We start from the raw sequence: 23116 nt of genomic DNA on the forward strand, positions 1-23116 counted from the left end.
GAATTATTATGACACATGTTTAGAAAATCCACAATAAATTCTATTACTTTGTATGCTGATGGTTTTAGAACAGTTAAAATTGTGCACATACCTTGCCTAAATAAGCAAAGTGGTGCTTTGTTTCTTAATACATTTTTCATAGTCATCAAAAACAATGAAAGCACAAGTCTCCCGACCAGCAAAATGCAGTAATCTTCTAAATGCAGAAACATCTGCATTTGTCATAATAGATTATTGCTGAGACTATTGGAGACAATGTTGAAAATTTTCCTTAGACTCCTCATGACGATGTTTACATTTCTTTTCTGTTGGCTCCCTTAAGAACATCGCCATCAGTGAGATCAGTATTAAATGGTCTGCCAGTGCCTCGAGCCCTGCACTGGAACAGCCACAAAGGACAGCACTTTTGGCAAACAGTGCCATGTGCATTCAAGAGCTTAACAAGGACAGCAATGTGGGGCTCACTCCTACACACACACATTCCCCAAGGTGCTTCAAATGAAGTATTAAATTATTCACAGGCAAATAGAAATGGGAGAACTGTGTGCTGGTTTCAGCATGCTTCTCTTCCTGTCATTTGTCATCCAATACCTATCTAAACTCTTGCCAACGCTGCTCTTTTGATATCACCTGAAAAGGTTTAAAGAACAATTATTTTCCTGGAAGATCCACCATTTAGGATTTTGACCATGTTGAGACGTGTGTGTGTGTGTGTGTGTGTGTGTGTGTGTGTGTGTGTGTGTGTTGTTGTTGTTGTTTTTGTTGTTGTTGTTTTCCCCTAACCTTTGGCATTGAACAGGGGCAATGCCACCTTGGACTTTCTGTGTCTCAGCAGTAGCTTGAATTAGCTTCGTGAGAGGCTCTGTAACCTCAGAAGTCAGGAAGCATCATTAAACTGATGTTCTTGTTCCTAGTGGGAACAAACACACAGCATAAAGGGAGTCGATCTTCCTTAGTGGTTTCTTAATTGATCCAGAAACATCTGTATATACCTATTGAAATATATACTTGTGGATCAATATGATTGTCTGAATACTCTTACAGACTAAGTCTCTTCAACATTCCTATGAGAAATGTTAAGTATCTGTTACATACACAGACATGTTACTAAGGGATAGGATAGGAATTAGAGATAAGATTGACATTATCATGGCCCTGTCAACTGTTTTGTAATACACAGAAATAAGTGTGCCTGAACTAAAGGGCAGAGCATAGATCAAACAAGCAAGTTCAGGAACTATGAGCACATGTCTTAGCTTGCCCGTTCTTTGCTGTGTAACCCCAGACTATTTATTCCCTTTAACCTCATTGAACCTTCCCTTTCTCATCTACAAAAATAGAACTACTGTTTATCACTGGCTTGTGTGAAGATCAATCAAATCAAAAATGTGTTTAGTCATCAGCGCTGTAAAAATAATAAAGTGTGTTGCAAAATGTACTATGTAATACCATAAATTATTATTATTAAATATAGCCATTAACTTATAAACCATATTTGTTCTATCTGTTGACCTGACCACCAATAATGTTTAAGCAATATGTCAGTGCCTCCAGAAACTTTGGTGCAGCAGTATAAGTGACATGGTCTTTCCATTTCGCCCTCACAGGAATTTGCAGCTCACAAAGCTGTGAAGGCACTTCGGTCGGTACATGGGATACGGTACAGACATGGCCCTGCCTCCCAAACACTGTGTATGTTTCCTATGCATGTCATGTTAGAATTGTGCCATGACTTCCCTTTAAGAAGCAAAGTGTGTTCTCTATAAGGCAAAATTTGTAACTATTAGATTAGCCAAAGAAGATGGGAGAGTCAATGCCTGTTTAGTTTCCCACAGCTTGACAGAAATCACTGTACCAATTTAAACCAATATTGAGCAGAGAACATGCTAAGCATGCAGTAATGACTGAGAGCTGAATTGAGATCCCTTGATAGTGCAAAGTGCCCAAATGGGCTCCTTAAGCAATTTGTAAGTACTGTAAGTGTGGAAATGGCCTCAGGAAGATAATGAAGTAAATGTTTCAGCTCACCAGCAGCTTCCCTTTGTCCCTCTCCTCCCTATCCCTGCTATGAAATGCATTTCGTACCCAGCATCTTCATCTCAATTTTCTCTTGAAGATTGATTTTAAAGTATTTCTTTTACATAAAATCAAAAGGAACCAGTATATGGAAAGAACTTGGATACTGTAAGTTCTATTCCCAAGCCTGCCAGATGTGTTGTCCTTGCCAGGGTATCGATTAATTCTGGTTTTTAATTTCTTCAGATGCAACATGAGTAATTGGATAACATCATTCCTCATGACCTTCCAGAGTCTACAATTTATCATTCCTGGGAAAATGTAGTGAACAGTCATGCATGTATGAATGTCTGCGTGTGCATGTGATCACAGGCTGTATGTCTATGTATACGCACTAGCATCTGATTATGTTCTTTGATAAGGTCAAATTTCTCCTTGGTTTCTTTACATAGTCTTGCTGTCTGTCCTACCTCTCATTTTATTCAACAAAGGTAAACTGCTCACTAACAAGTCAAATAAGTTCATGCTGAAAGTTAGAAGGGCACAGTGTCAATAAGTTGATTCCATGGTTCATGATTGTTGGTCCATGCTGACCTTTTAAGATGGTTTCTCCTTTCTCCCCTATCTTCCCACTTATCTCCTTTTCCTCTGTTCCTCTACCCTCTGTCATTTTTCTCTCTGACTCACCCTTCAACTAACCATCCTACTTACTCTCCCTTCCTTTCTAATATGGTCTTGATAGATAGCCAAAGCTTACCTTAAATTTACCATTCCCCTGTCCCAGGCCCAGCTACATTGCCTGGCTATAGAACTGCTCTTTAATAGTTATCTTGAAAGTGAAAGTAGTATTTACAAGACATCACATACCAACTGATACCAATGTAATGCCTATATTGAAATTTTAAAGTCATTGTCTAAGTCTTGCCAGCCTTTTCATCTTGGTACAAAGACATAGCTACACTATTATATTTACAGAGAACAATCTGTTACCATAGAAATGAGCCTGCCACATCACTGTGAGGTAATGCTTGGCTCATGCTATCTCTGACTTTGGCTTCTATTTGTACTCTATCCAGACACTGAAGCCACAGCATAATTTCTGTCTTTAACCAAAGCCAAGGGAATCTGAAAGGTACCAGGTCGCTCATCTGTCCTCTTCATATAATGAGTCCATCCTACTAGTCCTAGGAAATTATATTAAAAGGCACACTGTTACCAAGCATAATGATACACACTTTGAATCTAGCACTCTGGAGGGAGAGGAAAGAAGATGACAAGTCCATCTTGGTCTATATGAGTTCTGGGGCACTCTTGTCTATATAGCACATTTCAGGATAGGTTAGGACTACATAGTCAGACTCCGTTAGGTTTTGATGGTGGTGGTGGTGGTGGTGGTGGTGGTGGTGGTGACAGCATAGGTGGCATGTCGGGGGGGAGGATGTTTGTGTTTAAAATGTCTGGTGGTGACACTGTGTGCCTTTAATCCTAGCATTAGGAGACAGAAGCAGACGGATCTCTGAGTCCAAAGCCAGCCTAGTCTACAAAGCAAGTTCCAGGATACCCAGGGCCACACAGAGAAATCCTGTCTTGAAAAACAAAGTGGAGATGGGACTTAGTGCTCAGTGCTCAGGGTTCAGGGATCAATCTTCAGTGCTCAGGGGGTAAAGTGTTTGCTGTACCAAGAGTCAGGACCAGAGTTTAAACCTCAGAACTCACATTAAAACCAGAGTCAGCTGTAAGCATCTGCAATGCCAATATGCCTACTACAGGGTGAAAGGTGGAAATAGGAGAATCTCCAGCAGTTCAAGGGCCAGGTATCCTAGCATATACAACTATGGACAGCTATAAACCCTGCATTAACAAGGTCGAAGGCAATGAATGAGGTTTTACTCTGATCTCCATATGTATGTTGTGACGCATACATGTACACAGGAACATGTGCACATGTACATACACATGCATTTTAAAAAGTGATATTGTTTGAGTAAATGAATATGTATATTCTGGAGGTTAAATAACAGTAGTACATGTGTAGCAAACTGGATCATAGAAATTTGAGGAAAAAAAGTACATCAAGATTTCTCTGTGAAATATTAATTCATTTAATAAATTATTTTCCTTGGGGCTATTATTTCTAAACTCTATATACTAGGTGCTTTGGGGTATAAATAAGTAAAGTAATAATAGCTAACAGATCCTAGCACATCCTAGTGCTTTCAAGTGATTTATTATTTCCTTTAATTTTAAGAGCAACCCTTATGTAGCAGGTGTTGGCATTATCTTTTTTTAAGGGAGTCTGAGGAGCAGGGAAGGCATGCAGCAGGTGGAAGTGGATGCCTGGCACACTGGCAGGGTATCTTCAGTCAGGGTACCCTGTGCTTTCAGTTCAGGCCTGAAAAGCTTAGTGTGTGAGGTGTGAGGCCACAGAAGTCAGAGGAGAGAGTAACCGGCATGGACTGTTAGCTATGTCAAGTGCTCTGAGAGGCTAGAAGTAGTGTGAGAGAACAGCAACAGCAGAAAAGGAGACAAAGGATTAGATAGGAGGTTGTTGGTAACCTTCAAGAACCACGTTTACCACACAAGCAGAGACAAGAACCAGCCTAAACATGTTTGAGGGTCCAGCCATCTTTCAATTCCCTTGAGTTCTCAAAACAAAATAATAAGGGAAAAAGAATGTCAACCAGGGGTGTGTGGCAATATTATGAAGAAGAGGGATTTGTCGGGCATTTTAGCCAATGCAGATGTAAGGGGTGACACAAAGACCTGGAAGAGAGTCACAATATAGAGATGGCAGTATCACATGGTATCAAGACAGGACACATGTATGAGAAGGGGGGAGAAGAAAAGAAACAAGGGAGAGAGACAGAGACAGAGAGAGAACACCATGTCTTCTTCTGAGCTAAGAAGAGAAAGCCTGGGGTTCAAATGTCATCAGAGGAGGTGATGCTTAACCATTTAGGGGGCAGAGGTAAAATGGGGGGTGGGATAAGCTGAGAATAAAGAAGTTCAGTAAATACCAGGCTGTGACACAGCCTACAGCATCGCCTGTGATTAGACAGTGCACATCACAGGCCTCTCCTCCGCAAGGATGCTCTCTGATGCATGTCCCTGGACTGAAGTCGGAGAAGCTGGTGGTAAGTTGATCATTAGAGAAGCTGCAGCCAAGTAAGGACAGGGAAGGCACTGGAAAGATCTGGGGGAAGTTTTAGTGAGATATCCACCCATAGCCAAATGAAACCACAGGAAGGCAGGAAGGGGCTCAACAGGAGTGAGAGAACACAGGAAGTGGAGGAGATAAGGGGGCTTCAGGAGCCAGGATTCCAATTTCTCAGACCTTGAAAGGAAGGAACTGAGTAATAAGAACAACAGAGGTTTCTCATTGTAGATTGCTTGTCGGTGGGTAAAGCGAGCAGAACAAGGATGATGATAAATGCTATGGGAACTGAGGTTGAGGAACTTTGAGGTCATCACACAGGCACAGCACTAAGGCTTAGATCAAAGACAATAGCAAGTATGATTTGTAAGTTCCACGAGTCAGAGGCCGAAGAACTGCCATTAGTGTAGTAGTGTGTGTGGCATCGTGCATGTGGAGGACATAGGACAGCTATGTGGAGTCAGTTCTCTCCTTCCATCTTTACATGGGATCCATGAAGCAAACTCAAGCCCTTTGCTCCAAGAAGTTTACCTGCTTAGCCAGCTATCTTAAATCTTTCTTATTAAAGTGCTATTTTATTGCAAGAATTTGGGAGGGTTTGGTGAGCATGCATTTTATATAGGAGTGTGTGTGTGTGTGTGTGTGTGTGTGTGTGTGTGTGTGTCTGTCTGTCTGTCTGTCTGTCTGTCTGTCTGTGAAAATTAATGCGTACTCCTTAGTGAAATGACTCTTTTTAACTTTTAGATGTAAGCTCTGGTAACTCAATGGATTGGGCTTATAAAAATGGAATACCCTATGCATTTGCTTTTGAACTGCGAGACACTGGGCATTTTGGATTTCTACTGCCAGAGATGCTCATTAAACCAACCTGCACAGAGACCATGTTGGCTGTGAAGAATATCACAATGCACCTGCTAAAGAAATGTCCTTGAGAGGAACATTCGTCTGATCTACCAACCCAGAGAAACCAGATTCTGACCAAAAAGGCTCCTTGGCAAACATAACTGTTTAGACTGGAAGGATCCATGGACCTTCATGCAATTCAACACTTTGCAACAACAGAAAAAGTAGGCCACAGCCTGCTTTGGTATGAGAAGAAAATCCACTTTTTATCCCTTTAGAGTCTTATTTGATTACAAGGGGTAGGGAATGTTTTCAAATTCCTTTGTCTCAAAAAGTGTACAAATTAATTGAGGATTTCCCTTCTCTCAACCGCTATGACCTCGATTAAGACCCACGCTACCAACAACATTTAATTACTTGGTTCTTATTTGCAATGGAAACAACCAACTGTATTTCTTAATAAATATGTAATTTTTCAAAGACTAACATGATTCACACATTCATCTCAGTTTAGTGCACTGTTTACAACTTTAAAAAGATGTTTCAATAGACATGAGCCCACAGAGCTGTGGCTCCCTGCACAGGATAGACCCTGGCAACATTGAATCATGGCTAGGGGAGGGTGCCCAAGGCCCATCCCAGCTGAGAATTTATTGGCAGTTACGTGCTGTAGGGTATGGGGAGTCATTTTTCTTCCAGTGTGTAGCCACTGGCGAGTCTTTTATGAACTAGTAGATAACCCTACATGCATGTGGGTGTACGCAAACAACTCTAATTAACTCTAGGTTATTTTAAGAAGAGTAAGAAAGTAGAAGGAGCTGTGTTGGAAAAAAGAGGTGCAGAGAAAATGGGATGGGGTTAAGAGAGGAGAATGGAGTGAATGTGACCTACACACGTGTAGTGGTTCTCATCCTTCCTAATGTTGAGACCCTTTAAAACATCTCTTTATGTTGTGGCGATACCCCCCCCACCATAAAATCGTTTTGTTGCTACTTCATAACTGTAATTTTGCTACTGTTATGAGTAGTAATATAAATAGTTGATATGCAGGATATCTGATGGGACCCTAAAGGGCAAACCACAGGTATAGAACCATTCATTATATACATATATGAAATTGTCAAAGAATAAAATACAGCAAAATCAAGTGACTTATATTTATATCCTGAGAATCCCACTTTTAAAAAGTTAAATAAGCATGGCGGCACAGGAATATAATTAAGGATAATCAAGAGGTTGAAGCAGGAGGATTCCAAGATCACTGATTGCTGGGGCTGTAGAGTAAGTTCAAGACCAGCCTGGTCAAATCAATGAGACTTTCTGAAAATAAAAATGAGAGAAGTATAGGCGTATAGCTCACTGGTGTGATACTTTACCTAGCATAGATGGGGGCCTTAGATTCACAATGTTGACAAAAATAGTCAAAGTCAGTATTAGTTACAGGTGTCCGGCACAGGAGTTTTACAATAGTAATCTCAATTAGAAAGGTGACATAGACTTCCATTTCTAGGAAGTCAACAGGGTATGCATCTTCTCCACTGAGATAGCCTAAAGTCCTGGACGAGGTAGAACTTTTGTAAGATGGGGTCTCCTCCACCTTTCTGTCTTTACTGTTCAGATCACAAATGCACTCCAAAACACCAGACCATTGGCTGTTTAAAATCATTATAAACTGTTAGACAAGAAACTAAGGATATCTTAGGCCAGGCCTTGAATGAATATGGAAACCTAGAAAGGTGTTCATGCAGACCTGATTTCACAGCATTGTGAGAAATGGGGCCAAAGAACAGAGTTTAAGGCTACACCAAGCTGTGAAGTCCAGTGAGTTCACTTCCACCAGTATCCTGGGATTACTAAGGGTCATACCTTCAGTGTAAGGGTAGATTAGATTATCATACACTCTTACAACTTTACATACATACGCACACACACACAGAGTCCCATACACTTAGAGACTTTTAAAAAAAAAGATGTCTATTTATTTTATTTATGAGTATACTGTCGCTGTCTTCAGACATACCTGAAGAGGGCATCATAACCCATTGAAGATGATTGTTATCCACCATGTGGATGCCGGGAATTGAACTCAGGACCTCTGGAAGAGCAGAGAGTGTTCTTAACCACTGAGCCATCTCCCTAGCCCCCACTTAGACACTCTTACACACTCACACCTTCTTTCTTACACATATACACACTCACTCACACTCTTATTTTCTCACACACACAAACTTAAAGTCACATACACTTAGACACTCTTCAACACTTACACACTTTCTCTTACCTACACTATTGTTCTCTCTCTCTTTCTTTCTCTCTCATATTATTCAATGGCCCAAAAGGGAAACTGACCATTTCCAGTTGGAGAAAGAGTAGTGTGGCAAGAAATTGCCACTAAAAATTTGGAAGGATATATCAGTTCCCATGGAGGTTTGTAGCCCAAATCCAGACTTCTTGAATGGCCTGATAAACTAGCCAATAGTGTGGTTCAGATTTGTTCCACGCTGGTAATACCTTCAAGCATTCAATAGTAAACCTCTTTTAAAAAGTTTTGTCCGACCAAAACATGACTATCAGGAAAAAGGAATGGCCTGAACACTTTCAAAGGGGCGAAAAAGACCTAGTCAAAAGAATGAGGACATACGTAGCATGAACTTCTCTAGCACCACTAAAGCTGAAAGACAATGGAGAAATGTCTTCAGAGTTTGGGGGGGGACAATTATACTCAGCAAAATTATTGATGAAATATGAGAGTAAAATGTAAACATTTTCATAAAAGTGAGTTCTTAATAATTTGCCTTTTCCTGATATAAAATTCAAAAACATGTAGGAATCCTGTTTGGATATGAACTGTTCTCCCAAAAGTCTCATCTGTTAGGGTGTGGTCCCAGTTGCTAGCACTATTTTGAAAGGCAATGAAGCTTAGGAATGGGGTTCCACTAGATATATGCCAGACAGGGAGGTGTCAGGGATGTTGTGTCCCTGGGCCTTTCCCATCTCCTGGCCACCATGAGGTGAAAGAGCACAAACTCCATCGTGTGCTTCTTGGCCATGCTGCTCTACTGCTCTACCCTTTCCATAGGCCCAGACTTGGTTCAACAGAACTAAGATTCAGGATGACAGCTCTGAAACCATGAGCCAAAACAAATCTTTGCTTCTCTGTTTATGACAGTGTTTAGTCACAGGGATAGCAAAAGTAGCACTAGGGAAAATCTAACATAGGAGAAGAGTGTGGGGGGAAATCCCAAGGTAATGCTAAAGAAAAGGTCTCGGGTAATAACTTTGTGACAGATGTGTAGAACTATTGACTTGAAATAGAGGAAGAGATCTGAGGTTTCAGATGAGCATGAAGATGAATGTCAGACACCCACAAATACATTCAGGGCCATTTTTACTTGTAGGGCTACTTATAGTAAACATACATAAAAAAATCAAGTGGACAAAAACTGGATTTAAACTAGCAAAAGAATGGGTTTTATTTTTAAAAATCTATCCTTGAATGCTGCATGACTTAGTTCTAAATGATATGAAGTCAAGTAGCATCAGTCATAAATACACCAGGACAGAAGCAAGATGCAAATGAGATGGGGCATAAGACAGTATAGTCCCCCTCCATAGAAGGAAGTCAGGTAGTGTCTGTCTTAGTTAAGGTTTTGTTGCTGCGAACAGACACCATGACCAAGGCAACTCTTATAAAGGAGAACAGTTCATTGGGACTGGCTCACAGTTTCAGAGGTTTAATACATTATCATCATACCGGAAGGATGGCAGCATGCAGGCAGGCATGGTGCTCGAGTAGGAGCTGAGAGTTCTAAATCTTGATCTGCAGGCAGCAGAAGGATACTGTGTACCACACTAGAAAGATCTCAAAGCCCACCCCAACAGTGACACACTTCCTCCAACAAGGCCACACCTCACAATAGTGCCATTCCCTAAGAGCCAAACACTCAAACACATAAGTCTATAGGGGCTATACTTATTCAAACCACCACAGTCTCTAAAGATAAAAAGAAATCAAGAAAGATCTGCATACATATATTAGCTAAAATAAGAAAGAAGGGTTAGTGACATGGGTCAGCAGGTAAGAGCACTTGCCAGCAAGTCTGAGTTCAATCTCCAGAGCCCACATAGTAAAAGGAGAGAATTAACTCACACAAGTTGTCCTCTGATCTCTACATGTGTGCCATGGCATGAAACATGTATATATATGCATGTGCACAGAAATACAAACACAAATAACTATGACCAAAAAGTAAATATTAAAAGAAATAAAGAGAAAGATTTGAAATTATTGTACTAATGTCCACAGGATGGAGTCCTGCCAGCATGCACATGACAACGCTATGACAGCTATGGCCTTGTCAAGAGCATAAAGATGGAAACAGGACTCCACGACCAACAGGGATAGGAAGTAACACAAAATGAAATGAAGTACTGTTGTTTTTAGCATGCGCTTCTTCATGCATTAAATAAACTTTCATTTGAGGAGAGTGTTAATAAAGATATTTCAATATAGGCTTAAGCACAAGGATTAAGAGAAAGAGAGGCACAGAGGAGAAGAAACACCTGAATGTCAATATGGCCTTATTAAGGACGAGTCATAGAAACAAGACCAGTTTTATTTTTTAATTAGGAAATACACATATAAAAGCATATGCTTTTTAAAAGTAAAACATTATTTTAAAAGCAACATCATAATTACTCACTTTCTGTTTTTGAGACAGGGCTTTGCTATGTAACCCAAGTTGACCTCAAATTTACAACCCTCTTGACTCAGTTTCCCTAATATTGAAATTAACATGTGTGCTACCACACAGATTTTTCTTTTTTCTTTTTTTTTTTCATTCCAGAGACATATTATAGGACAAGTCTTAGATAAGGCAGGCTTAGTTCTATGTAGAAGAAATAGACTCACCCAGAAGCAAATACTCAAAAGTGCCCAGGAAGTTAGTTTGTTTTATCTCTACCAGTAGATACAACCCAAAATGTCTGGCACAATTAGAGGCATGGAAGCTGATAAAGATTCTGAGTGGAGAGAAGCTATTTCTCAGAACCTTACAAGAGGAACTCAACCAGTATTTCTTGTCTACTGACCTGTATGGATTCTTTTATATATATATATATATATATATATATATATATATTTTTGTATATTTTTTTTACATTTCATTTTTTATCCCCTTACCCCACCCCCCACCCACCCGGGAACCCCCCATCCCCTTACCCCTCCTCCTTCTTCTCCGTGTATGTAACCCCCACCTAACCCCGCCACTTCCACTTCCCCACCCTCAAAATTCCCACCCCCTGGGGCACCCAGCCTTCATGAGGTCAAGGTTCTCTTCTTCCACCTATGCCCAGCAGGGCCCTCCACTCTTACATATTCAGCTAAAGCCCTGGATCCCTCCATAAGTGCTCCCAGGCTGGTGGTTAGGACCCTGGGAGCTGTGGTTGGTTGGTATTGTTGCTCTCTTCATGGTGCCACAAACCCTTTCAGCTCCTTCAGTCCTCACTCTAACTCCTCCATTGAGAACCTCATGATCAGTTCAATGGCTAGTTGTGAGCATCTGCCTCTGAATATGTCAGACACTTGAAGGCCTCTGAGTAGACATCCATATCAGGCCCTTATCGGCATGCACTTCCTGACTTCCACATCAGCATCTACCTTTGGTGACTGCACATGGGATGAATACTCAGGTGGAAAGGTCTTCAAATGGCCCCTCCTTCAGTTTCTGTCCCTCACTTTGTCTCCATATTTGCTCCCTTGAGTATTTTGTTGCTCCTTCTAAGAAGAACTGAATCACCCCCACTTGGTCTTCCTTTTTTATTAGCTTCATGTGGCCTGTGAGTTGCATCTTGGGCATTTCAAGGTTCTGGGCTAATATCCAATAATCAGTGAGTGAATACCATGTGTGTTCTTTTGTGATTGCCTTACCTCACTCAGGATGATAATTTCTAGTTCCATCCATTTACCTAGGAACCTCTCGAATTCATTGTTTTTAATAGCTGAGTAATACTCCATTGTGTAAATATACCACATTTTTTGAATCCATTCCTCAGTTGAAGGACATCTGGGTTCTTTCCAGCTCCTGGCTATTATAAATAAGGCTGCTATGAACATAGTTGAGCATATGTCCTTGTTATATGTTCGAGCATCTTCTGGGTATATGCCTAGGAGTGGTATAGCTGGATCCTCAGGTAATGCTATGTCCAATTTTCTGAGGAACCGCCAGACTGATTTCCAAAGTGGTTGCACCATCTTGCAGTCCCACCAACAATGGAGGAGTGTTCCTCTTTCTCCACACCCTCGCCAGCATCTACTATCACCTGAGTTCTTAATCTTAGCCATTCTGACTGGTGTGAGATGGAATCTCAGGGTTGTTTTGATTTACATTTCCCTGATGACTAAGGACACTGAACATTTCTTTAGGTGCTTCTCGGCCATTCGAGTTTCTTCCATTGAAAATTCTTTGTTAAGCTCTATACCCCATTTTTTAATAGGGTAATTTGGTTGTCTGGAGTCTACTTTCTTGAGTTCTTTGTATATATTGGATATTAGCCCTCTATCAGATGTAGGATTGGTAAAGATCTTTTCCCAGTTTGTTGGTTGTCGTTTTGTCCTATTGACAGTGTCCTTTGCCTTACAGAAACTTTGCAATTTTATGAAGTCCTATTTGTCAATTCTTGATCTTAGAGCATATGCCATTTGTGTTCTGTTCATGAACTTTTCCCCTGTGCCCAAGTATTCGAGGGTCTTCCCCACCTTCTCTTCTATTAGTTTCAGTGTATCTGGTTTTATGTGGAGGTCCTTTATCCACTTAGACTTGAGCTTTGTACAAGGAGATAAGAATGGATCAATTTTCATTCTTCTACATGTTGTCCTCCAGTTGAACCAGCACCCTTTGTTGAAAATGCTGTCCTTTTTCCACTGGACAGTTTTAGCTCCTTTGTCAAAGATCAAGTGACCATAGGAGTGTGGGTTCATTTCTGGGTCTTCAATTCTATTCCATTGATCTTCCTGCCTGTCTCTGTACCAATACCAGGTAGTTTTTATCACTGTTGCTCTGTAGTACAGCTTGAGGTCAGGGATGGTGATTCCTCCCGAAGTTCTTTTATTGTTGAGAATAGTTTTCGCTATCCTGGGTTTTTTGTTATTCCATATGAATTTGAGAATTTCCTTTTCTAACTCTGTGAAGAATTGAGTTGGGATTTTAATGGGGATTGCATTGAATCTGTAGATTGCTTTTGGCAAGATGGCCATTTTTATTATATTAATCCTGCCAATCCATGAGCATGGGAGATCTTTCCATCTTCTGAGATCTTCTTTGATTTCTTTCTTCAGGGACTTGAAGTTCTTGTCGTACAGGTCTTTCACTTGCTTGGTTAGATTCACACCAAGGTATTTCATATTATTTGCAACTATTGTGAAGGGTGTCATTTCCCTAATTTCTTTTTCAGTCTGTTTATATTTCATGTAGAGGAAGGCTACTGATTTGTTTGAGTTGATTTTATAACCAGCCACTTTGCTGAAGTTGTTTATCAGGTTTAGGAGTTCTCTGGTGGAAGTTTGGGGGTCACTTAAGTATACTATCATATCATCTGCAAATAGCGATATTTTGACTTCTTCCTTTCCTATTTGTATCCCTTTGACTTCTTTTTGTTGTCTAATTGCTCTGGCTAGGACTTCCAGTACTATATTGAATAGGTAGGGGGAGAGTGGGTAGCCTTGTCTAGTCCCTGATCTTAGTGGGATTGCTTCAACTTTCTCTCCATTTAGCTTGATGTTGGCTACTGGTTTGCTGTAAATTGCTTTTACTATGTTTAGGTATGGGCCTTGAAGCAAATACACCCAGGAGGAGTAGAAGGCAGGAAATAATCAAACTCAGGGCTGAAATCAACCAAATAGAAACAGAAAGAACAATACAAAATATCAATAAAACCAGGAGTTGGTTCTTTGAGAAAATCAATAAGATAGATAAACCGTTAGCCAGATTAACCAGAGGGCACAGAGACAGTATCCAAATTAATAAAATCAGAACTGAAAAGGGAGACATAACAACAGAAACTGAAGAAATTCAAAAAATCATCGGATCCTACTACAAAGGCCTATACTCAACAAAACTGGAAAACCTGGAAGAAATGGACAATTTCCTAGACAGATACCAGATCCCAAAGTTAAACCAGGAGCAGATAAACCATCTAAATAGTCCCATAACCCCTAGGGAAATAGCAGCAGTCATTAAAAGTCTCCCCACTAAAAAAAGCCCAGGACCAGATGGTTTTAGTGCTGAATTTTATCAGACCTTCAAGGAAGACCTAATACCAATTCTCTTCAAACTATTCCACAAAATAGAAACAGAAGGAACACTACCCAATTCTTTCTATGAAGCTACAATTACACTCATACCCAAACCCCACAAAGACCCGACAAAGAAAGAGAACTTCAGACCAATCTCCCTTATGAACATCGATGCAAAAATACTCAATAAAATTCTAGCAAACTGAATCCAAGAACACATCAAAACAATCATCTATCATGATCAAGTAGGTTTTATCCCAGGAATGCAGGGATGGTTCAATATTCGGAAATCCATCAATGTAATCCACTATATAAACAAACTCAAAGAAAAAAACCACATGATCATCTCACTAGATGCTGAGAAAGCATTTGACAAAATTCAACATCCCTTCATGATAAAAGTCTGTATGGATTCTTAACGACAGGAAACTTTCTCCTTTGGTTTGGGCTCTGTGTTCTCCCTGTATGCAGAACTTTTACTGGTATCAATCCATCAAATAGCATCACCACTTTGACAACCAAGCAACAATCAAGTCTTGACTATTTGGAGAGGAAAACGCCACCACAAATATATAAATAAACCTCAAAATTCATTCTTCATTATAGTCTGTTGAGCTAATTATTTAAAAAACGGCCATAGTCAAGCCGACTATCTAAGCTGCAGCAGCTCTGCCTAGCTCAGCCGCCATGTTCCAAGACCACATGTGCACCACAGCTAGAAACACCAGCCCTGTCGCCCACAAGACATCACCGTGGGAGATGGCTCTGCCAATCTTCCACACTATCTCTGCAAAGCTGGGTGGGCATTGCCCAGACCATTCCGCCATCTATGCGGGCCCAGTAGAAATGAGACTCTAATGCTTAAAGATTAATCAAAGGCTTTATATGTTTGGTAATGCTCAATAACAATAGAGTTGTTTCCCAATTAGAGTTGTCTCCTAATTAGCTAACCTAAATGACTGCTCTCCATACCTGCGTGACTCTCCATTGCTCCTACATCTCTGCTCTCTCTAGCTCCTCCTCTTCCTTTCCCTCTTCCTCTCCTTACTCCTCCCACCTTAGCTCCTCCTACAATAGCCAATGATAGCCTTTACCAAGCCCAATGTAGTAACAACAGTCGGCTAGTCAGTACCAAGAACTAGATATTCACGTTGTTCTATTTATCCTTGCTGTCCCACAGCAGAAGTGCGATGAATACTTTTTCAGAAGTCAAAGAAGGGTGTGCAATCATGTGTGTGCACACATGCACACACACACACACACACACAAAATGATCCACCAACTTCAGGCTATCTTTTTTCCTTACTGCCCATATATAGATTCAGAATAAAATAGTCTTGATGAAATTCAGGTAAATTCTTATCCATGACTACTCTCACATTTCAGTAATATTGTATGTATTTTATGCCTCAGGTTCTTTATGTAGATATTTTAATATTTATAGGCTATTTTCATATTTAATAGTCTTAAACTAAGCTACAAAATATGTGGAGAGTTGATTTATGTTCAAACCACTCTGCTAGGTGCTGTGTGTGAAGAACAGAAATCTTATATTTATGTCAATTCTTGCTTAAGAATATAATATTTTCTTCAACTATAAATAGAACACGCATTTTAAAAATCTTTGTAAAATACCCCCATATGCATATTACTATAATTTTATAATGCTGATTATATCAAGTTTTATTTTTCAACTGAGATTTAGCAAGTGTTTAAATTTCTTAAGGGTGCCATAATAAACTACTACAAAGTGGTTTAAAGCAATAGAAATTCATTATCTCATGGTTCTGGAAGCTAGACTTCTAAAAGCTAGCATCAGTAGGACCTCTGACATGTCAAGGAAAGCCCTTGTCCCTTCTTATCTAGTCATTTTAAGCTGTCTTTGGCACTCCTTGACTTTCAGTTGTACAACTCTAAATCTCTGTCTTCACATGGAATGCCTCTACATGACTAGCTTTGTTTCCCTTTACCATCACGTGACAATGTTTGTATGTCTCTGCTCCACATGACCAGGTTCATATGTCTCTACCTTACCTGACCAGGTTCACATTTCTCTGCTTTACATGATCAGTTCCATATGTCTCTACGTTCACATAATTAGGTCATATGTCTCTGCTTCACATGGCCAGGTTCTTGTAAGAACTCTAGTTTGTGAGGCAGTGGACCATGCCAGGAAATCTGGAAAGAATTTCCACATTAGATGGGCCTATAGGATGTCTGTGGAGGCATTGTCTTGATTGCCAACTTCTGTAGGAGTTCTCATCCCACTGTGGATGCTATCATCTCTCAGCAGGTGGTCCTGAGTTATGTATAAAAGCTAACTGAGCATAAGCAGGGAGCAATCCAGTTTGCAGCCTTCCTCTGTGAGTCCCACTTTGATCCCTCAGCAGACTTTTCTCAGAGATGGACTATGTCCTGTAAGTACAAGCTAAAATCAATCCTCTTCTCCCCAATCTGGTTTTAGCCAGAGTGTTTTGTCGCAAAAACAGAAAGAAAACACTAGTCATACAAGATCATTCACCCTACTCCAGTATGATGACACCTGAATAAGTACATTTGCAATGACTCTATTTTCACCACATTCTGATATGCGCATACATATGATTCAAGTTATAATACCCAAAATAAACATTTTAATAGACTATTAGAAATGGCAGAATACTTTATATAGCTTATCTTTTTAAATAATAAAAATATAATTCAAAATTTGATGTGTTATTAACATAAGAAATGTTTCTTTTACTTAAGGTTGTATATTACCTCAGTTCTTGATGGTTGTTTGGGACTGATACATCATAAAAAATCTTTACACCTAAGTTACACTGGATAAAAACTAATGGATTAAATTAGAATTCCACATAAATGTTAATTAAGTATGCTGTAGATTAAGCAGGGTAATTATATAGTGATTGTATTTAATGGAATATTTTCATGAATCATAATCAGAATATTGCATAATAAGCCTGAAAACAGCTTCACTGAATACCTAATGCATTTCACAAAACACATTGTACCAAGAGCTGCCAAGACAGGTGAAAAATCTCATGAAAATAAGCTTGAAGTTCATTGGTGGCAGATTCTAATTAACTCCTTGCTTCTCACCCCTGACCCTGTATCACAGTCATGATCTGTAGAACTGGGTCCTCTTTCCCTAGTGGATGCCCTCTGGGAACCTCTGCAGAGAACATCTATTCTTACTGCGCCAACCCAGCATAGGTGAGGCAAGCATAGCCAATTACAGCTGAAGACAATATAGCATGTGGATGTTATAATTAGCCTTATAATTTAATTATGAACTAAACTACGAGGATAACCTCATGACCTAGTGATATGGAATGGTGGCTTCTTGGCATCAAAGTGACTGAATAGGAAATGTTCTCCAAATTGGGAAGAATTCAGAAATTAGCAGCCTTCTGTCAGAGCAAGCTGGCAGATAAGTATGCATACTCTGGGAAAATACATTAGCAAGACCAAATGATTGGTATGAGAATCAGTTACTGCTTTGCTCTGACTATGTTCTACCAAATGCTACTTGGTGAAAATTCAATCTACATACATGCAAACCGTGAATACAGGGTCATAGGGAGGAAACTGGGATTAGATTAGAGAGGGGTTCTGGGGTGGCTTTAGTACCTTTATAAGAAGTCTGAGTCAGCAGGCTTGCTATCTCATCATTCGATGGCCTCTAGCATGTTGTGATGCAACAAAATAGCCCTCTCCAAATGCCAGCACCACTCTCTTGGACTTCTCAGCTTCCAAACTGTGGTCTCAACAAGCCTTTTCAATCAGCCAGTAGGTCGCATTATGACAACAGATAACATGAAGTCACTAACTGAATTTCCATTATAGTTACACTTCTTCACAGGCATGAATGGCTGCTATCCCAGTTAGAACTCTTCAATAGGCAGATCTCTGAGTTCAAAGTCAGTCTACAGAGCAAGTTCCAGAACAGCCAAGCTTAGGCAGTGAAGGAGTTGGAAAACAGAAAGCTGGTGATAATGTAATAGAACAAGTGGGGCCATGTTCCAGCTCCAGCAAGCAACAGAACTCAACAGCTTTGGCCACATGGCTCTGGCTTTATAGTCAAGTGAAGAAGGGACTACTGGGACAATAGATGCTGGTTAGCTGGAGCTAAGAAATTAGTGGTGATTAAGAAGAAACCAGCATCACTGAGGGGAAATATTCTGAGAAGTGTTTTCTGAGAGCACAAAGAAGCTGTGTTCCAGAGATAGCCAAGGTTGTATCTCGTGCTGCAGCTGTACTTGGTGATGTGTAAGAGTCACCCAGGTGGTACTGGTTTTGAAGGCATGAAGGAGTCATGAATTGCAGCTGAAGCTTGGCACTGTGAGAGGCCATGCAAGGCCATTGTTGAAGGTGCAGCCTCAGTTACAGTTAATGACCCAGGACTGAAGAGGTCATGTAAAGGAGTTGAGGCTTGGTACCATGAAGAGAGCCTATGAGGGGCTATTGGTGAAGCTTAGTTGCAGCAGAAGACCCCAGTGTCCTGGAGATGTCAGTACCATGGGATGATCACCAAGAACAACAGCAACAGTGAAGTGGATCAAAATGAGCTTAGAATACTGTAAGAGGTCAGAGCTGGAGAAGTGACGCCAGCCCTTTGGAGGAGCCCAGAAGATCATGTGTGGATCCCAGACATTAAAACAAGAAGTTGCCTTGGAGACCCCAAAATGTTCAAGATGCCATAGCTGTGGGCTATCTGCTGAGGAAAGCTGCTATCAGGGAGTGGAACCAGCCCAAGAGAAAAGTTTGTTGCAGTGAACAGAGATGAAAAAGGAGTTGAAAATCTGAAGACCGCTGTGATGTCAGACAAGGAGATGCAGAGTGTATCTTGCTCTGTGGATTACAGTTAAGTGATTGGATGAATCTCAGAAGAGACTTTGAACTTTGGACTTTTAACACTGTTGAGACTGCTATAGACTATGGGGATTTTTGAAGTTGGACTAAATATATTTTGCATTGTACTATGCTTAAGCATGCTCCCCATTGACATATGAATGTTTGAACAAGCCTACGGGGTCAGGGAGTGGAATGTGATGATTTGTATATGCTCAGCCCAGGGAGTGGCCCTGTTGGAGTAGGTGTGGCCTTTTTTGAGTAGGCATGCTACTCTGAGTGTGGGCTTTAAGATACTCATCCTAGCTGCCTGGAAGCCAGTATTCTGCTAGCAGCCTTCAGGTGAAGATGTAGGACTCTCCATTCCTCCTGCAACATGCCTGCCTGGATACTGCCATGCGCCTCCTTTGATGATAGTGAACTGAACCTCTGAACCTGTAAGCCAATCCCAATTAAATTGTCCTTATAAGAGAAAAAAAAAAACTCTTCAATAATCTGAAGCTGTTTTCAGTACATTACATCTGCTAAACAGAAGTTAGGTTGTTGAACGCATTTATATACATCTATGAGGACCCAGAAATATCGGCCTAAAAGTATGCATTTGGTGTTTTGAGGTATGGAAATAAATGACTTATTGGTTTTGTATCAGGATCAAAAAATGTCATAAAAGAATGAGTATTAGATGTGCAACTTCATGTACCACAGACTCTCATAAAGAGACACCTGAGGATACCCCAAAACAGGCAAGGCTGCTCTCACAAGGAGCATCCAAGAATCAACTATTTCCGAGAATAACTCTGAGTAGAATCTACAGCCTCCAAACTAATTCTGCACTGAGAAAATCACACTCACATTCTTTTGTTAGACTGTCAAACATAAACACTAGCCTCTGTCCTTTTTTCAAAATACATAGGGGACCTATTCGTTTTCACTTATTATCTCTAGTCAAGGTGCTTCCATAGAGAAGACTCTTTGAAAAACCATCATATTTGAACCACAAATCTCAGAGCAAGGCACACTTTGTTAAGATCAGTTGACTATTTTAGGAAGTCCTTAAAATATCTGCAGCAAAGGTGTCTGTCTTGTGACTGGCTTCACAGTCCCCATGCACCCATATTTCTATTCCCTCTGGTACTGAAGAGAGTTCTAGCTTTTCTTACTTCAGTCTCCCACATCTGCCTCCCTCCCGGTTTCTCCCTCATTACACCAATTCTTGAGTTGAACGATGGAGAATGAAGAGTTGAAGAAGACAATCAGGAGCAAGAGGATGTTTAGACTAGGCAGGAGCAGTTTACTGGGAGCCATACAGAGCAGGGGCATGAGCAAGAAATAGAACAGGAATATAAAGAAAGGATATTTTAAGATTCATTGTTGAAAAATTATATATTGTCTTCATCACATCCAAAGAAAAGATTAGAAATCTAAAATTCTTGGGCTGTATTCTTTGAAATACATTATCATTTTGAGATAAATTAGCTATATAGCATCCTTATTAACACTAAAATCTATGACCAAGCTGAAAGTAGATCAATGTAGGTGGTGTTGGCGCTGGCTTCAACCCCCAATTCAAGGGAATGAATCAAATGGGCCTTTGCTCTAACTTCTGTGTTACTAGAAACCATTGGTTGCTGTTGCCAGGTTTACAAAGGCAGAGCCATAGAAGTCCTGCTATGCCAAGAGAGAACCCTGATAGTATGGCTCCCTAGTCTGACATTCTTTATAGATGGTCTGTCATTGGCCAGGTAAACCTAGAGAATATATAAACTTGCTGTTAAATTTTCTCTGTGTGTGTCTGTCAGTCTCTCTTTCTCTGTTTGTGTATGTATGTGGCTGGGTATATGTGTTCATATGCATGCACATACTCACATGCATGACTGGGCATCTGTATGGAAGCTAGACATGAATCAATATCTTAATCACTTTTCATCTTCTGGTTGTTATTGCTTTGTTTAGAGAACAAGACATCTTACTAATTTATCCTCCTTTGGCTAGACTGGATGGCCAGTGAGTACAGGGGTTCATCTGTCTCTGCTTTTCGGCATTGAATAGCCCCTCATTTCAGTGATCATCCTTTATGTGGGTTCTGGGTATTAAACTCAGGTCCTTAGATAATTTACTAACTGAAACATCTTCATAGACCCTGACTCTCTTTGTGAAATCCCTAGGTTAACATCCTATTATTTCAGAGATTCTGGGTAAGTATTTTCTTGGTGTTGTTTGCTTAGATTTTACTTGACATCTCTACAACTCTTAAATGTACTTAAATTGCATCTTGCTTTCATTAGGATTCTGAAGCCATACTTGCAGTACAGTACAATGTATATTCATGTTTCAAAAATAGCACACCAAATAGATTCATACTCACTCTCTTTCTTACATTTCTAGGTCATTTTAGTAAGACATGATCATAAGCAAAGGGTTGACTGTAGATATTGCTTGCTGTAGGTGCCTGATCTTGTAAGAAAATTAGTCACTACCAGTTTGTGAATTTTTATTTTACTTCTCTAGTTGACCAAGAACCATGTGGTCTGTGGCATTTAGGATACATTTCCTTGATTTTTAATGTGAGGTTTTATATAACTTTAGCTAGGTGTTGGGTTGTACTTAATGTTTCCAGTAGCCCTCAGAAGCTAAAATTTTCTCTAGTATATCCCTGTGTTTGTGTCCTCCATTGACTTTGGCTTTCCTACACATTCCTTTTAAAAAAAAAATACCTTAAACAGACATACAGGAGGACTCATTAGGTTACATTCAGGAATATATATGTATATACAACAAATACATATGTGCATGCAATAACAATTTAAAAGAGAGATTATAAATTTGAAGGAAGGGGAATGCTTGGAAGGAGAAAAGAGGACAATGTTGTAATTAAACTACAATCTCAAAAATAAGCAACAACAAAAGAATCAGTTCAGAAGCACATTGTTGTATAACAGGTAAGGAAGTTTTAATATACTTGGCCCAAAGAGTGGACTATTAGGTGTGACCTTGCTGGAGTAGGTGTGGCCTTATTGGAGGAAGTGTGTCACTGTGGGGGTGGGCAATGAGGCCTTCCTCCTAATCATATGGGAGCCAGTCTTCTCCTGTCAGCCTTCAGATGAAGATGTAGAACTCTCAGCTCCTCCTGCACCATGCCTGACTGGATGCTGCCATGCTCCAGCCTTGATGATAATGGACTGAACCTCTAAACCTGTAAGCCAGCCCCAAATCAATGTTGTCTGTATAAGAGTTGCCTTGGCCCTTGTATCTGTTCACAGCTATAAAACCCTAAGACAACAGGTATGCAGTTTCAATTGTGTGGGATAAAGTCCTAGACATCTACTACATAAAATCACACAGTACTGTGTTGTTAGTTTCTTTTTAGCCATACTGAAGATCAAATCTTTGTGCGTACTAGCAAGCACACTGAGCTATATACACTCGGCCTATATATGTAGTATTTTACAGGAGTGATCTCATGTTACATGTTTTGACAATAAATAAATAAATAGGAGTAGAAAAACTTGAAGGGAGTACCATACAGAATCCATGTGGTGTTAAAAAAAAAAAAGCGGTTGGGGCGACAGTAGATAAGCCTTTGTACTGAGGGAAAATATTATTCTAATAAAAGCACTCTGGGGTCTATGTGATTACAAATAAAATCATTAGATGGTCACTCTAATATTTTCTCATAGTCAAGCTCCTGAATATCTTAATTGGGAAATTTATTATTTTCTATTGACAACTGTTGCCAAAGGGATAACACGAAAACAATTGCTCCAGTAAACATCTCTCCAAATGGAGAAAAAGATCATTTAAATACAGGCTTTGGTGAGATGAAATATTCCTCCTTGGCACACTGAGGTAGTACAGATTTTTTTCTTAACCTATACTAGACTACAATAACTATTGAATATACTTTTATTCTATGTCAATAGTCAAATAGCCAGAGACAAATCTGTGTCCGAGGAGAA

At 40.0% G+C, this 23116-nt stretch overlaps 1 protein-coding gene across 2 annotated transcripts in view; it reads left to right on the forward strand.

The window, feature by feature from the left end:
- The window catches only part of Cpa6 (carboxypeptidase A6), a 318546-nt gene extending 312053 nt beyond the window's left edge, over nt 1–6493 (forward strand). For both annotated transcript variants that reach the window (XM_028769795.1, XM_028769796.1), the window contains 2 exons: nt 1608–1692; nt 5915–6493. In XM_028769795.1, the coding sequence (XP_028625628.1) occupies nt 1608–1692; nt 5915–6102 (273 nt within the window). In that variant the 3' untranslated portion in view covers nt 6103–6493. The remainder of the gene's footprint in view (nt 1–1607; nt 1693–5914) is intronic.
- The last annotated feature ends 16623 nt before the right edge of the window (nt 6494–23116 follow it).

This window comes from Grammomys surdaster, unplaced genomic scaffold (genome assembly GCF_004785775.1).
Source record: "Grammomys surdaster isolate TR1022 unplaced genomic scaffold, NIH_TR_1.0 64, whole genome shotgun sequence".
Lineage (NCBI taxonomy): Eukaryota > Metazoa > Chordata > Mammalia > Rodentia > Muridae > Grammomys > Grammomys surdaster.